We start from the raw sequence: 17078 nt of genomic DNA, 5'->3' as shown, positions 1-17078 counted from the left end.
AGATAATCTAAAACTTCGATATACTTTGAGACGAAATTTTTAAAATAATCGTTATTTATTTTCGCTTCTAACAACATGTTTAAAAATTTATTTTAATTATAATTTTTTCACAATTATTTTAGTTAACTCATTTTTTATATAACACCGTCCAAATTAAATACATCCTTTAATTAGAATCAACTTCGTCATCGATCAATTATTTAATTAGCAATTAAATTTAATCATCCGTCGAATCGCGAAATATCCCGTTGCTCTAACAACAATTAGCACTAATTGACAATTAAATTTCCCGTTAAATTAACCCACTAAATTTTAGTAGGTAACTAGAGATTAAATCTACCATAACTTTATATATTTAATGTTCCACTAAAGTTCTTGGCGAGTACAACAAACTCTGTAAAATGTATGAGTAAAAGTACCTACAAATGTCGTTATAAGACGTAGAATTATCAAAAATCGCTTATTATAAGTATTATAAGTATAATTTGATAAAGAGTACTTTAAAGAAAATCACCAGATGCACTTTAACTATATATATATATTCTTCAATAAGTTTGGAATCGATTCTTCTTGAACAAGAATATCACGGTTTTTGCCATTTTCAGATAATAATAAAAAGTTTCTAGTAAGAATTAATCTGCAGAAGAAAGAAAATAAATGACAAAAATTTTATTTGGGATTTCAATAAAAATTTAATTCAAAACTTAATCATAAGAGATAAAGAATATATTAAAAACCCATTATATGTGTATGATAATATGATGAAATTCCTCAATATTTTTGTTGAGAAAAAAATCATTTTAGAGAAGAAATAGTTGGAAAAATATTCGATAGTTTTCTTGGACACCCTATATCTAACCTCAAGCTTCCAGGCGCTGTTCTCGCCCAACGTATGTGCATCACGGCCCACATTAACGAAAGAATAGCAAAGTATATACTCGTAGTAAGGCTTCACCACCTATTTCACTCTTCACTCAATTATTATAGATCACAGTAGAAAAGAAAAAGTAAACTTCAAATTAATCAAAAAGTCCGTAGATAGAAAGCAGCATAGTAGAAAGATTCTATATATATTAGATATATTTGTACTATTGTAAGTCTTAAAAAAAAAGAGATTAAAAAATTTTGTGTAAAAATTATCAAATTAGCAGCCACATCGTAATATCTCATAATACACAGTTGGAAAGCGCTCTGAGCAATGAAAAAGATTATTTAGCCGTAATACATAAATAACCTGATATACCTTGAGGGCAGGAAGGACCGTCGCAAGGTCTGAGGGGGTCCGGGCCGTGGATGCTTGATTTGTGGCTCCGTAGCTTCGCTGATGCTGATAACTGCAGAGATTTTTGTGAGCACTGGCCTGAGCTGTGTAAGCCGACACTGATAACTTCATTTCTCCCTGTTCTTCCCGATAAAAGGTCTGATACTCCCGACAATTTTGCGGGAGAGGCCGAGACGCATCCTGGTTCCCCTCGTGATATCCTTAAGCCACCGTAAGAAGCAGCGCGCGGATAAATTGCCGCGCCAAAAGTTGTTGAAAAGGGGAAAGCGGAGGGATGCTAAATTTTTCTTTACCAAATACTTTCCGTAAATATTGTCAATATTTGCCTTCGTTTTGAATCCTTTTGGATACCTTTTGGATTTTGTTCGATCTCTTGTTGTCAATTTTTTTGAATTATCTCGCGTCTTATCGCGTTTAATTCGATATTTTTTATCCTGAAATTGCGTTTGTCCTCGCGAAATTTTAAGACGCTATTTTTACGAGCCTATATTTTTGAAAGCAAAGAAGCTTTGCTTTTTTTCTCGCCGCTTATTTTCATAATGGCTCAACCGCAATTTTCGATCAGGTGCGAAGGATGCGGAGCGCGCCATGAAATTTCGAGGTAATTTTTCGGCATGCGGTTAAAACGACCATCGGCATGAACGCCGGCAAGGGGTATCTTCACGAATTGTTTCGAAGAAATTGCACTCCAATGCGCCTTGCGCGAAGTGATCGACTCGTTATTTATCTGTCGGCCACCGTGCTGAAGAACGACAACGGTATCTCGCTATTCGCCGGGTCTTCGATAGTCTCGCTTCTTCACAGTCGCTGATTTCCCGCGAGAGCAAAAATATAATCGTACGTGACTGTCCGTCTTTCCTTCTCTCACGACTCTCTGATGGTCCTTTCGGATTCTTCTTGCTCAATGTCCAACACACCGCGTTCCTACCGGGCTTGTTTTGCAGCGTTTTAAATCACGATCGATCCCGTCAATTGCGTGACCATTGTAATTCTTTCGCTGTACGATCGATTTTCGATCCAATGCAAACCTCCCTTCCGCTTCGTCGATCTTCTTTAATCTTCTAATTTAACTCTCAACTCCGATATATTAGTCGCTTCTATTTCGTAGCAGCTTCTCCCTCATAAGATTTCCACGCAACATTCCAGATTACTCAACCGAATATTCGATTAGATAAAAACTTTTTCTCTCCTTATACGATAGATATCTTTCAGATTTTCGATACGTGCTTTTGATGTTTAGTCGGTCTTTGATAGTTCTAAATTGCTAAAATAGCGGTTGCAAAGAGGTGACTGAAGAGTCCGTTTAATGCGAGAGAAATGTGACTATGATTTGTGTAGATTGTCCTCGTCAATCGTGTCCTTCCTTTCTCGTCTATGCTTTCCAAATATTCGCAACTCAATGTTCGCAAATTGTCGCTTTTGTTTACGGTAGGCCTGGCCCCGTGGGCGCCCACGGAGCACGCGAGGAGGAGAACATGCCCCCTCTTCGCGCGGCTGCCTCTTACTGTCTTTCCTTCCTGGCCCTTCGATTCACTTAGCCCCTCCACATGGCCGACACTCTCGTCAATTCTCGTGCGCTCTGCCTTATCGCAGAACGTGCACGTGTCCCGCACGAGTGGAAGGGGAAAACTTGAACTTTATAGTATGTAGAGTCCGTTTATGTAAATGTGATTAGGATCCGATAAGGATTTTCGTCAGCACACCCGAAGAGGATGGAAAAATGTCGCGATGAGATACAGCTACTCAGCGTATTTCTTGTGCTCACGTCGATTTAGAAATTTGTATTACGCACGTCTGCGAGGTAAACGACACCAACGGCGTTTCGTTTGCTTTTCGCGATCGATCGATGCAAATTTCTTGTTTAAAAAACGCTATTAATCGGCGTTTGATTAACTCGGCGAAGACACTCGGCGAGTCGCGAACCTCAAGAGGAAACGCACGGGGACGCGAATCCTGTCCTTCCACGCTGAGACCTCTTGTTCCTCCGATTCCTCTCCATCCTTGGATACCGTATCGCTTCACTTTGCGTCGATCGCAAGTAGCAAAATAATTCGAACACGCGTAACACGGACGCTATTTAACGACTCACCTCGATTGGCGCTTAAGACGAGTTTAGTTCATCGAATTGCAGGCACAAACACTCGCGTTTAACTTAACGTTTACCGTTTTTCGCCACTTACACATCGCGGTTCTATAATCTTCCTTAAATGTAGAACGTACACAATCTGTAATGCTTGTGTATGTACGGTGTCAATCGCTTGTGAGAGCTCCAAGGGAAGCTGCGAGACGCCCCGATCGATCGAAACGATATTTGAATTTCTCTACGTCCTCTCCCCTTTATGTTCAATTCCTCGTAATTCGCAGCCCTTCTTACTCCCACGCGTTCGATTCTGTAGACGACGTTCACCACGAGGACAGAAACCAGACTGTCTCACGTTATAACTGTCGTTGAAAGATATCGTTCCAACATTCGTCTTTTTAATTCTTCGATTCAAATAAAACACGAGTTATCCATTCCTGTCACTTCGATGCGAGCTTTAGAAAGAAGATTAAGATTCTCGTCATGAAGCAGCATTTCTTGAATTCTACGACATCACTGCGTGATAGTTTATCGAAAATTGGAACATATCTCTCTCTCTCTCTCTCTCTCTCTAGATTACTATAAGGGGATCATGGAGGATTCTGCTTGTAGAACTTAAAGTTGCATATATATAACAGCATATCTCTGATCATCTCACTATACGTACATCTTACAAGAGCGATGATAAAACAATTTTATATGAAGAGACAACTTGTAATAAAGCAACTTTGAATCTGCAAAACTTCACAACCTATGAGAAACCTATAATCTATAATACAAATGACTTGTGCAATCTTCCAAGTGCACACGATATATATATATATATATATATATATATATATATATATATATATATATATATAACAGCTTTATGTTGTTAGCATATTTCGAGTATACGTAATAATATTACGAAAAGAGACGATTTGATATAAAAACTTGATATAAAAAGAAAAATTAGAAACTTCAATTTACATGTGTGTCTGATGTTCAGATTTATGTAATATATGATACAAGTATATATATGCAGTTAGAACAATATTTTCCAGATATTAGATAACAATTCAACTTTGTAGTTACAAGAAAAATGGTCATTGAATAGAAACAGACAACAACTTGATGCGGAAACTTTGATATTTCAACAATCTCTTCAAAACAGCAGTATATTGTACATATAATACAAGGGCAACACTGACGAGTGCATCCAGTGCTCGATCACGTGAATAAACGAGATCCGCGCGCATCTTCTGGCTCTCGTGGGAGAACCAGGATACGTGACATTACGATCGCGAGAGACGACGATTACGCGGTAACGGGATGGCGTTAGCGGAAGAAGTCGCCGATGATGAATGACATTGCCGTACGATATAGATGAATGGACAACATGATGACGACCACGACGACAACGACGACGACGACGACGACGACGACGACGACGACGAATGTGGCTGACCGACGAGACAATCGCATTAAAACGGGACGTGCAGCAAGTACGACGTATGTGATGTTAATCTGGACGACAAAATCCCGCGGTATCGTTCGCAGAGATGATTAACGCGCATCACAAACTCAGTACTTCACTACTCGGTAGAAAAATGAAAATAAAAACTCGGTCAAAACACACAGCTGACGGGTTGACGACGTGACGTCGCGTAGTATAATACATTCGTAACCACTCGTTTGTAACTGGATTATAGCCAACGACAACGACACGGTCGGAACGGAATCATCGACTGACCACCCGACCATCGCGAGGTTTGTCCAAGTATACTTCGCTAGCTATGTATATTCGCCTCGGCGTAACCGGATTAAATATTATCATAAACTCCGCATACGAATCGACGATGTGCACTCGCTCGATCGCACTCACCACTGCAATTCTTGCCTCTGATCGAGAATTTTATAATGAGACTAACAAAAATGAAAAAAAGGTATAAAAAATATATACTTTTTTACTTTTTTAACTGCTCTATTATAATTCAACGAGTAGAAATTACTCCTTGTCAATATTAGTCTATCGATTTTTATGTACAAAAGAGAATATATTAATATTTTTATATAAATATCGGACATAAATATAGAAATATAATAATTATTTAAAAATATCATTTAATATTCTGAATTCTTTACACAAGAAATTACTCATAAATCTATTTGCTATAAAATGTATACATAGTATATTCGATTAATTATATACATATCATATTTTAATTTAATTTAATAAAGAAAGAAGAGGTTCACACAATTCTCCGCGAATCGAAACCTTTTCCACTTTCATCGAATTATTTCTCTTCTACACTATATTTATATTATATTTTTTACACATAAATTTATTAAACTTTTAATTTGTTAAAATTTTAAGTTTTTATTTTTTTTTTTTTTTTTATGAACATATTTACAAAAATATCAATGATGTAGCGCAAATAGAAAGAAATTAATCCCAATCACAGCTTTTTCTTATCTTCTTCTCGTATCTTCGAAAGGAACAGGAAAGGCGGTTCAAAAAGTGTTATCGATCACTTGAATCTATGATTACAAGATCTGAGAGGAATCGGAATCAAGTATAGTACGGCAGAGAGAACTGTTCGAGAAAACCCTCTACGAAAGATTTATTAAGAAAAGATACCTATCCGAAGAAAAGAAGAGCTTTTTGTTTTAAAGCATCACTTTAAATTTTGTACTATACAAAATAGTTGCTGTATCAAAATCGATAAACAAAATTAAAATATTTAGAATAGAGAAATAAAAACATTAATAATATATACAAATAATAAACTAAAATAATTAAAATAATAATAAACAAAATAATTAACTCTGATATTTATATAATGCTTCATATGCTCAACATCGTACCATAAGTTAACTTAAAACTGATAGTTTTTCATTCCTTCATATGTATTTTTTCGTATATTTAAATATAATTATTTAAATATATAATTATAAATATAAAAGACAAAATATATTACAGATAAAATCTTCATAGAAAATTAATTAATAATAATTAAAAAGGGCTTAGTTTAAATAAATTACTGTTATATTTGATGAACTCAACAATATTAATGAAAATATAAAGTTTGTAGCAAATAAAGCCAATACTTATAAGCCGATCAACAACACGAGTTTAGCCTAATAAAAATAATATAAAAACAAGTTTAAAGATTTCTTTCTTTCGCGAATTTTGTATAAAAACAAAAAGACGGTATTAATTTTATTATTAAGAGAGCCTATCTATCTCTTGTCAATTTTTCTTTTTTTTCCCCTATTTTTTTCTTCTCGATCATGTTGTCGCAAAAAAAGATCTAATTCTCTATATCAATTTCTTTGACTGCTTTGACGCGATTATATTCCTTTTAGTATTATATCAGTTTAAAATAGAGAAGCTGTTAAGGGTCAAATCCAATTATAATATCGTTTTGCTTCCTAGATCTGAGGCTTTATATAATCTATTAAACTGTATGGATGCTTTATTTTAAAGGAATTGCTTTGAATTAATTATAGGGCCTCGGAAAATTGAACTGACTTCTTCATACGTCATACCTCGTCTTTGCATGCACTGAACTAAATCCTGGTATAACGTTTTACCTCGTTCCTCATTCAATAATCGTGTATTAATAATGAATATAGAATATAAATGTTTTCTATAATGACAGAAAACATTCTCAAGTAAAATGTCTATGGAAAAAGTAAAAAGAGAGAAAGAGAGAGAAAGAAGTTGAAATATGAAAGATTGTTCACCGACACAAACGTTACGATAATAGCTGTAAAAGCTATAACGCAGCACAATGCAAGAAAATGACTTTCGATTACGGAATTGTCGTAATTTTCCGTTAAGAAATGTTGCTACTCACACTTGTAAAGAATGAAAGGGGACACGAATTCCGTTCGCGAGACTGATTTAATGTCAGTAGGGCAAAGCTGATTATACTTATGAAAGAGTGGATTATAATAATAGAATCGTAAACCCCGAGAGCGATATAATTCCATCAAATATTGACTGTCGCGCTGCTCGTGAACTACCTTCGATCGCTCCGCATTGCACTTGTTAGGATAAATATCGGAAGACCATACTATGCATTAAGGCTCTCCGAAGAGCCAACTATTCGCTAACTACTTGAAGATACTCGACCGATCCTTAACAGATACCACAAGACACCGAAGAGATCCGCCGTCCCCTTCGACGAAAATCATTCCAAGCAAGATGCGCGCACCGATCTTCCTCGAAGCCTTTCTCAAAGTCTGCGACAGCTGCCGACACGGTCGCGATCAAGCCCGCCGATGACGATGACAGATCACCAAGTATATCACGATCTTCGGTTTCTCGCTACCTCACGATTCGTATATTCGTCAACTGTGTCACCAACGACGATCTCTCGCCAATCTCAACCGATCGCGGAATCACCTGATCGTCATATCGTTCGGGATCAAAACCGGGACCGCGGGACCGGTATTTTCTCACGCACGTGTCACGCGACCCCCGACGACGAAAGTTACTAGGAGACCGGTAGCGACCCCCGCTTGACGAGAAGCACGGAGGGTTAAAGAGAGGACGCCAGGACGATAGACGACGTGGCGGGAGGATTGACGACGATGGTGGGGCATTGGGGGAGAGAATAGCGGAGTGGAAAGCCAGCAAGAAGGGGCGGGAGAGCACGGACGGGAGTGGAATAGAATTGGCGAGAAGGGTGCGACGAGAAGAGAGGGTTGCATCCCCACTGTAACCCCCCAACATCCACGGATTAAAAACCCAAGTTACCTCCCCTATTTCACCCCTTCCCACTTTTCCCCGCGGGATGCTGCGCAGTCTCCGGACACTGACACACTGTGCTACAGACACAGAACGCGCACTCGGCTTGATATACTAAACTGATAATGCTTTTCGGCATATTATACAGTGTGAGAAAGACAGAGAAAAGACAAAGAAAATTGCGCGACAAATGTATATGTTAATATATGTATATAAACCAATGTATATAATAATAAAAAATAGTCAAATGTACGTGTAAATGAACATAATAATAAATAATAAGCACAATTTTACCGATTTGTTGACATTCTAATCTAATGTCAAAAAATAGGCAAGCTAAGTCTTTGTATATAAAGACAATTATTTACATAGACAATAAAATAATATAATTTCTATGAATGGATTATTCTTTATAAGATGTTTACAAGATCTTTATTATATGTATATTCTACATATTTTTTTATTCTTATATAGATGTATGGATATATATTCTTATATATAGTATTCTTCGTTATATGCGTATATTTTATTTATATGTGTGTGTGTGTGTGTGTATGTGTACACTTTATATTTTAAAAAATTAATTATTTCTATAAAAATGTATTTTTATCGATTTGTTATGTACAGGGTGCTTTCGCAACATACGGAGCAGTAAGTTGGGTTGCCTATCTGACGATCGGCAGGGGCATGTTTTACCGACCTCGCATAATCGAAAATTAATAAAATCAGGGGATCAATTACATAATTTTTTCTTTGTGAAAAGTGAAAAAATTACATGATTGATATCTTAAATGCAAATCCGGTAATGAATGAGAAAACTGAAATCGGCTTTTAACATACAGTATAAATGTAATATTTAATAATATGAATAAAAAAAATAGTGATTCAGAACGCTGTTTTTAATTTTTACCCTTCACATGTGAAAAATGCGGGAAAATATTAGCATCGGCATATAGCCTCAAGCGCCATCTTTTGTCAAAGATCCATAGTCCCAAAAAAGTAAGTAAAACATTTAAAAAAATTTATCAATATTATTATTAATATTAATTATTTTCTGTTGCAGAGGAACCTGCACTAATATTAGTACTTATACAACGAATTTTTATTCTGCGGATTGCATTGCGAAGTGAATTGAGAATTTTAGAACTTGGTAGAAATCTTTTTGTGCCAAAGAAAATGTTTACATTTATTAAAATGATATTCTTTATATTTATTAAAATGGCATTTTTGTGAAAATAAATTAAATATAAGATAACTTAAATTAAATTAAATATAAGAAATGATATTTGAAAAATTTATATTTCTGTAAAAGTAAGGGTCTAACATCAAAAATAAAAATATGTAAAAACTTTTTTTTTGTACAGTAATAACACAAATTATATTAAATAAAGTTTAATTTTTTTGAATTATGTATCTGTTTATTATAAGAATAGAATTGAATGAGAAAGAAAGTGACATTTACGTAAAATATAAAGAGAGGATTAAATCACTTTAAAATCAATCATTTTAAATATAAATAATTTATGATTTATAACAAACTTTTATATTTTATATAATCTCTTTTTAATTTCTTTTTTATAAATTTTTTTTTTCATTATATATCACAGTTTGGATAATAATTCTCACGGGAATATTAAATATGACCTTGTACCAAGCAGTATTGATTAATGTTGTGATAATTAAAATTTATAGCAAACTGAAAGGATCAAACAGAAAGCTTCTAAAACTCATAAACAACGAGTGAAGGAATTTAATCGACATTTGGATAGCTTAACTGAACACTTTGACATACCTAAAGTGAGCTGGACTAAATAAGTTTCAATGTTTCTCTCAATTATTTATATGTATATATTATAAACACTTAGTTTTAAATTATATTAAAGATATAATAAACATATTACATATGTAATTATAGCATTATTTTAATCCTTAAATACATGTCATATGTCAAGTAATTTTTTTTACATATTTCTTTTTTTCTATTTTTTTAGAAAATACTTTATGTAAAATTTTATATTAAATGATAAAAGTAATGTTGATATATATATTTCAACATTATAATATAGATGTATATTTAAAGATTAAATACATTTTATTATATTACCTATAACATGTGTATATATGATCAATAAAAAATTATACTTCTATGAATTATTTAAAATTCCTTTTAATATAACATACTTGTTAAGTGTTTTCTGTTTCATACATGAAATGAGAATATTTAGTTTCAGTGGGAGTTCTTCCTTCTTTTTTGTATCTTAAATAAGTATGTATATATAATATAAATATATGTTTAGAGATAAAATAGATAAAAATTATAATTATATATAATTAAAATACGTTATAATTCGTAAAGCTGGTACAATTTTATTTCATTTATTTAAAATGAAAGAATGAATCTGAAGCTGAAATCGAATTCAATAACCAGAAATCGCGACGATGCAGTCATTAGACAGTTTAAGCTGTCATTAGACCGGGTCTACAATAGATGTAGTAAGCCTTAAGCCGTAAAAAATGAACCAATTACAATTGACTTTAGAGAAGAATAATGAATATGATTGGTTCATTTCTTCACGACTTAAGACTTACTACAGCTATTGTAGACCCGGCTTTACACCTAGCGCCTGCGTCATTCGACCGGATGTTTATCCGGCATCACGAGAATACTCTCAATGGCTGTAAGTCTCGTCTTTCCGTGTAGAAAGAAAAAATCACGCATGGGGATCACGAATATAAATAAACCGACCGCGCAAATTTGCGGTTTCCCGCAGTTTCGTCGGATACGACGCTCGTCCCGTTGCAATCGCAGATCACGAGCTCATTCGGGCAGTAGATCACAGTAGAGATTCGCGCGCGTGGATCCAGTAAGAAATGGCTGCCGTTTTGAGAAGAAAATTTCAACTGGTGCCGAGCACGCTCGCCGGCAACGGGAATCTACCGCTGCTCGTGGTCGCAAGGTAGGCGCAAGCACTGTCGTCCACGTCAACGCAAACGATTAATGAAAGTCCGCGACGAGAAATGCGAGTTTGGCGTTGGCTCGCGACTAATCAGATACATGTATATTCGTCGTAGATCTCTAACAAGGTCATCGGAACGGAGAGATATTAGCGAGGGATGGTTAAGCAAGCTTCTGGTGAGGAAGATCGAGCCTACGAAAGAGTCCCACTCGCGAATGCTCTCCGACAAAGAGGTCATTTACGCGCTGCATACCCACAACATTAGGCCCGACTCGATTGACAAATACTTAACAAATTAGTAAGTCGACATTTTTGTGACCTTGTCCGAGTTGCATGTAATAGTTCACTGACCCATATATAATCCGATGAAACGGAATTAATCCGTTACCTTCGGTCATCGTGATATTCTCTACTTATTTATCATTATCACCTCTGGTTTATTAGCTATTATAATCTTGCAATTATAATTTTTGAAATCTATTTAGAAAACTGTGTATGAGAGTATGTTATATATTTGTGTGTTACACAAAGCTTCCTGTATATCAATACCTTATTTTTATTGTACAGTTCTAATATATGTATCATTGTGTGATATCAGAATGACAAATACTTTTTGCTTTGTAACTTCCACTCTAGAGTTTAGTAAAAGTATCAAATAGAAGATATCTCTCTTTATATTAATATTGCTTTTGATTATTATTAATTTTGTTAATTTTTAAGCAAACATGATCCAAATTTAATATATGTTATTTCATATTTTCTACATTATTATACAGTGAGGAAAATGTCAATCTTATACACTCAAAAAAATCTGAACTGAACTGTGAATTAATTGGTTCATGGACAGTGGAAGTGGGAGATTTGGATCAGGCCTTACATTTGTGGCAATGCACAGGTGGATACGAACGCATAGATCATGCACAGGCTGTGCTTTTTCAAGATGAGGTACATAATATTATGCGCCAGCTTAACTAATATAAAAAAAATGCCAGATATATAATAATGATTATTTATAAATTTTCTTTAGTCTTATAAACGACTGCTCAGGCAACGAGGAAATTATTTGAGATCTCGCCACTTGCAATATCTATTGGCATTTAGTTTCTGGCCACCACTGGTAAAACGAAAAGACTCAAATATATATGAAATACGCAGTTATAGCTTAAAACCGGGTACAATGATAGAATGGGGAAACAATTGGGCCAAAGCTATTAATTACAGACGCAACAATGATGAACCGTTTGCTGGTTACTTTTCGCAGATTGGTAGACTATACAATGTTCACCATATCTGGTGTAAGTAAAGTTCTGTTTGTATATCCCTCTCTTTACACATGCTTTTTCTTTATGTGTATTGAATAATATCTGTCTTCATTTTTCTTCAGGCTACAAGGATCTTCAATCGCGTAAGGAAACGCGCGAAAGTGCGTGGAGATCACCCGGTTGGGACGAATGTGTTGCTTACACTGTACCCTTAATAAGAGAAATGCATTCGCGCATTTTAAGTCCAACTTCGTTTTCACCTACGAAATAAGGCTTCACCGTGTACGAACGCAAATGCATTTGTATATTACCGGTTATTTCTTATATATAAATATATATGCATTATAATATTGTAAAAACATTTGTTACATGTATACACACTGTAGATTTAAATGGTGTATAAACTGTACGCGTAATGTATGAGAAGAGCTAATTTTTGTTGTATTACAACTGGCAAAGGATGTAGTTTGTTACTATTTGATGTTATACATTACAGTAAGAGCATTTGTGTATGTATATTATATATATATATATATATATATATAGACGTCATGTTTTTATCGATGTCGGTTGAAGCACAACATGTAAATGTGTAGATGGATATAAAGAAATGAGAGATCTTTATACTTTTGCATTTTTTTCTTTATCCATCCATAACTTGTAAGTATCCTAATAAAAAATAATACAATTTCAACATGTTTCGATATCGTTAATAATTTTTTTTTTTTTTTTTTTTTTTAACTGCGCATTGCACTGATGTATATTGCAAACAAAAACTTAGGTTATAGAGTATAGTGCGGAAAGATAATATGCTTGAATAAGATCCAAGCTACACATTATCGAAAAATTGGATCGGTAAATTGGATCAAAATTGATTCACAGTTTAATATTTTTTCATTTTTATTATCTTATCAATATATTAAACAGTTTTAAAACTGTTTTTTAAAGCCTTAATTTGCGATGCAAATAGCACCTTACAGACTTTTTTCCAATCATCAATTTAATTACAAAATGTCTTTATATATATCACTTAAATTTAAAAATAAAACAATGTTCATATAATAATTATCAAGAATGGTTACGATTCTCGATTACGTGCAATGCACTTTATGATTATTTATTAGAAAGATCGATATTAGTATACCTATCTCGATATAAAAAAAATAATTTTACATTTTATATTGTATTTATATAATAATAATAATACACGGGATGAGATAATAAAGTTTAACAGTAAAATAATATTAATAAAATAATAAAGGGAATATTTTCATGTATTGTATATTATTTTCTCATACTACACAAATGAATTGTATGAGCCTATATTTATTATGATTACGCAAATATTAACTCATCATCGATTCAGGCAATTATATTTAATTTGATGCAAAACACTTCAATAATGTCACTGAAAATTTTTTAATCAAATTATTCTATTTAATTACATTCAATATGAAGCTTATTATTTATTGCTGAATTAGCTGCACTAGTTCAGAAGATATCTTTTTCCCTCTATATCGGAAGGAGAAAGATATCTCTTCTGAACTAGTGCAGCCTGATTCAACGAACAGATCTATAATATGCATGACTTTAATATAATTTGCACATGAATTTACGTGTTTTCAATATAGAACCGTATACATATATACATTGCAAATTAAATAAAAGAGACATGTTACAAGTTCCTCTGATTTCATAAAAATCATTGCCCTAATATGCGTACTATTTAGCATATATACATCAAACATAAAATCTCCTATTATCAAAATTTGGTACAAAGTGTTTGGTATGAATTCAATTCTCATTTGAGAACGAAATGTAATAGTTAAAATTCAATATTACTGAATAGAAATTTTTTTAGGAATATTAATTTTACGCATTTGTTGAAGAACAGGCGAAACGTAAAACACTTATGCAACACATCCCCATATATGTATCTTAAGTTCACAATGCAACATTTTAAAAATAATCATCCTTTTTGAGTTCGTGCATTGAATACAAAATCTTATCCAAGATTCACTCATAATTAATTACAGAATCAAATTTATACATGATTATTATGACAATTTTCGATAGAAATAATTTTTGTTGCGCAAAACGTCGATTTTGAAAAATGATAATGATCTCTTTCGAGAAAAATTATATTTCACGATAATACAATAATGCAGAATAAGATACTGCGATGTATTGTACATAAATTAAGTTCTATAAAAACGGTATATTGTATTTTGTTAATCTCTACAACGATGCTAAATATAATTATTCGATTTTTTTTTTTTTTTTTTTATGAAAGAGAAATAATTACAATTTTTAGAAATTAGTGTTTAAAAATAATGAATACACTGCGTGTCAAAGATTACATGTATAATGTTCATGCACAATTTCTTGAACACTATATATCAGCAACATGTCATTTTCACTGCTTCGTCATTATCTTACGAGAAAAAAACGCATATTTCCTTATAAAATTAGCTTTATCAAGATTAATAATGGCACAAGTAATTATTGAATTTTTATTGGGCTGTTTTCAAAAAAGGTATCAATTTTTTTCACTTATAAAACATATGTAGTTATTTCGCTTAGCAAAATTACAGCTTTGATAATATCTTGCATTATACTTGTTGTTTGACGATCGGTTTGAAGTATTTTCTACATGTACTTTCCACGATACCTAATAATGATATCTATTTTGTAAACATGATTATGCCTACTTTTGTTAATTTGCGCTTTAAAGAAACAAGGCTGTTAAAAATAAAAATTACCGTGTATCTAATTAAAGCCAGAAATTGTATATATTAAGTTACATTCATTTCAATATGTTTTGATGTATAAAAAAACAAATATCTTTATAATTGATCGAGATAATGTATATGTAAAGAAGAAGACATAATTATACATAATATAGTACTGGAATCGTTAATTATTGTTACAGCAATCTCAAAAATATTGCAATATCTTTATCTGACGAAACAGCAAGTTGTATATCGCAATACTGAAACACCAACGTTACAAAATTATGTCATTTATGGAAGTAAACGAAGAGCGAGCTCGTCAAATAATCACAAGCATAATTTGATAACATCTCTGATATGCTATGCCTATGATTAATTGTCTAGCTTATCACATCCGAAATTTAACTGATAAAGTTAGCCACTGTTTTTGGAAAATTTTATAAATCTCTTTCACTCTCTCTCTTTCTCTCTCTTTCTCTCTCTCTCTCGCTCTTTTTCTGTGTACTAAATACTATAGATATTATATAATCAAAATTCCATATATCGCAGTTCTATATAAAGCGAATAAATATTTACAAAATTCTAGCAACATCGACTTGATTAATTTCCTAAATTGGGTATTCAGCATGTTATAGTGATTACACAGACTATGGTCAAGAATTATCCTTTTGTTACATACATATACAACTTAATTTTCTCAGAGACAACTCGTGCTATAATTAAAAGTGCATATAAAACTTAACAATTTCTTTATTATATAGTATATCTCTTCATGACGAAGATAGGTTTGAAGTCTAAAGCTTTAATAATTGCAATTATATTTAATTAATTACTTATCGTAAGAAAAAGACTTACTATACAACATTAAATTAAGCTAACAATTTTCCTGAATCTCTCACATGCATTTTACCATAATTTTGAATCTAATTTGTTAGCACGAACAATCTCTGTTAGTCTGTTATGCTTCAAATTGATTATAGTAATTGATTTCGCAGACATCTCTCTAATCTAGAGTAATCTAAGGAAGAATATAAATATATCTTCATACACACGGATGTCATCTTACTGTCTTTTTTATATATATATATATATATATATATATATATATATATATATATATATATAAAAGATATATATATATATATATATATAAAAGATATATATATATATATATAAAAGATATATATATATATATATATATATATATAATGAGAGTTCTTGCACTTCGATTACTATATATAATGTGTGTCTATATTTACATATTGTTATAATTAGTTATAATGGGGAACATTTCGGTTGTTGATTGTGACAGCTTTCCATTGTACAATTTGGAACATATAACCATAATAACAATTGTATCGTTCATGTTTCTACTACAATCATTCGTATCACTATAATTGAACACACTTTTAGATATTCGTTCGATGCATGCTATAGTTAATTGATAATTTTTATTTCACCACGTCAGATTTCGCTCGTATAAAGGATTTTAACATATACAATGTAATATATAATGAAAACTGGAATGTGTACATGCCATATAATGCCATTGATAACATGAATGACAAAATGTATATTATGCGTATGTCGTACACACACACCACACACATACATACATACACACACAAAATTCTCATATCTTTTTATATTTTATGGAGGGGGGGGGGGGAGAGTCTATAAACTTATGAAATAAAATGCAATATTTTTGGTCATGTCTCTCAATCTGTTTAAAAATTATTTTGATCTCTTCTAAATCTAAAAACACACTTTTGTTTCAATTTACAAAGATTCTCAAACTATAAACATAAAATAAAATTATACAAAATAATAATTCTTTAATAATATATATAAAATGTATATATTAATCAATACAAAAATATTAAATTGGCATTGATTGACACTTTTTCAATTCTACTTACAAATATTTCATGGTTGACATGTCTTGACTACTTTTGATAAAGAAATTAGATTAGAGATTAGATCATTGAAAAATTTACATTTACGATAACAATGAAATGTGCTTT

The 17078-nt window shown here is 32.5% G+C and overlaps 2 protein-coding genes across 14 annotated transcripts in view; one reads left to right on the top strand and one right to left on the bottom strand.

Annotated features, from left to right (window-relative positions):
* The window catches only part of LOC140671401 (uncharacterized), a 156416-nt gene extending 148500 nt beyond the window's left edge, over window positions 1-7916 (bottom strand). For 4 of the 13 annotated variants that reach the window (XM_072902721.1, XM_072902655.1, XM_072902753.1 and 1 more), the window contains exon 1: window positions 1244-4104. In XM_072902721.1, the coding sequence (XP_072758822.1) occupies window positions 1244-1393 (150 nt within the window). In that variant the 5' untranslated portion in view covers window positions 1394-4104. Of the gene's footprint in view, window positions 1-1243; window positions 4105-7098 lie in introns of those variants that run through there. The other 9 variants (XM_072902730.1, XM_072902740.1, XM_072902747.1 and 6 more) reach the window with 7 other exon arrangements.
* Window positions 7917-10762: 2846 nt separating this feature from the next.
* Window positions 10763-12946, top strand: Nipsnap (protein nipsnap). Its single transcript, XM_072892851.1, has 5 exons — window positions 10763-11060; window positions 11176-11358; window positions 11837-12005; window positions 12088-12355; window positions 12445-12946. Exons 1-5 carry the CDS (start codon window positions 10975-10977, stop codon window positions 12591-12593), a joined length of 855 nt encoding a protein of 284 aa, XP_072748952.1. The 5' UTR covers window positions 10763-10974; the 3' UTR covers window positions 12594-12946.
* The last annotated feature ends 4132 nt before the right edge of the window (window positions 12947-17078 follow it).

This window comes from Anoplolepis gracilipes, chromosome 1 (genome assembly GCF_047496725.1).
Source record: "Anoplolepis gracilipes chromosome 1, ASM4749672v1, whole genome shotgun sequence".
Taxonomy (NCBI): domain Eukaryota; kingdom Metazoa; phylum Arthropoda; class Insecta; order Hymenoptera; family Formicidae; genus Anoplolepis; species Anoplolepis gracilipes.
Note: the sequence above shows the minus strand (reverse complement) of the source record. Positions and strands in the feature narration are given on the sequence as shown.

Bases quoted from the DNA above. Each gene is read 5' to 3' on its own strand.
- Nipsnap (XM_072892851.1), top strand. From the start codon at position 10,975: ATGGCTGCCGTTTTGAGAAGAAAATTTCAACTGGTGCCGAGCACGCTC. The intron at 11,061-11,175 runs GTAGGCGCAAGC...TATTCGTCGTAG, and splicing joins CCGCTGCTCGTGGTCGCAAG to ATCTCTAACAAGGTCATCGG. The intron at 11,359-11,836 runs GTAAGTCGACAT...ATTATTATACAG, and splicing joins GACAAATACTTAACAAATTA to TGAGGAAAATGTCAATCTTA.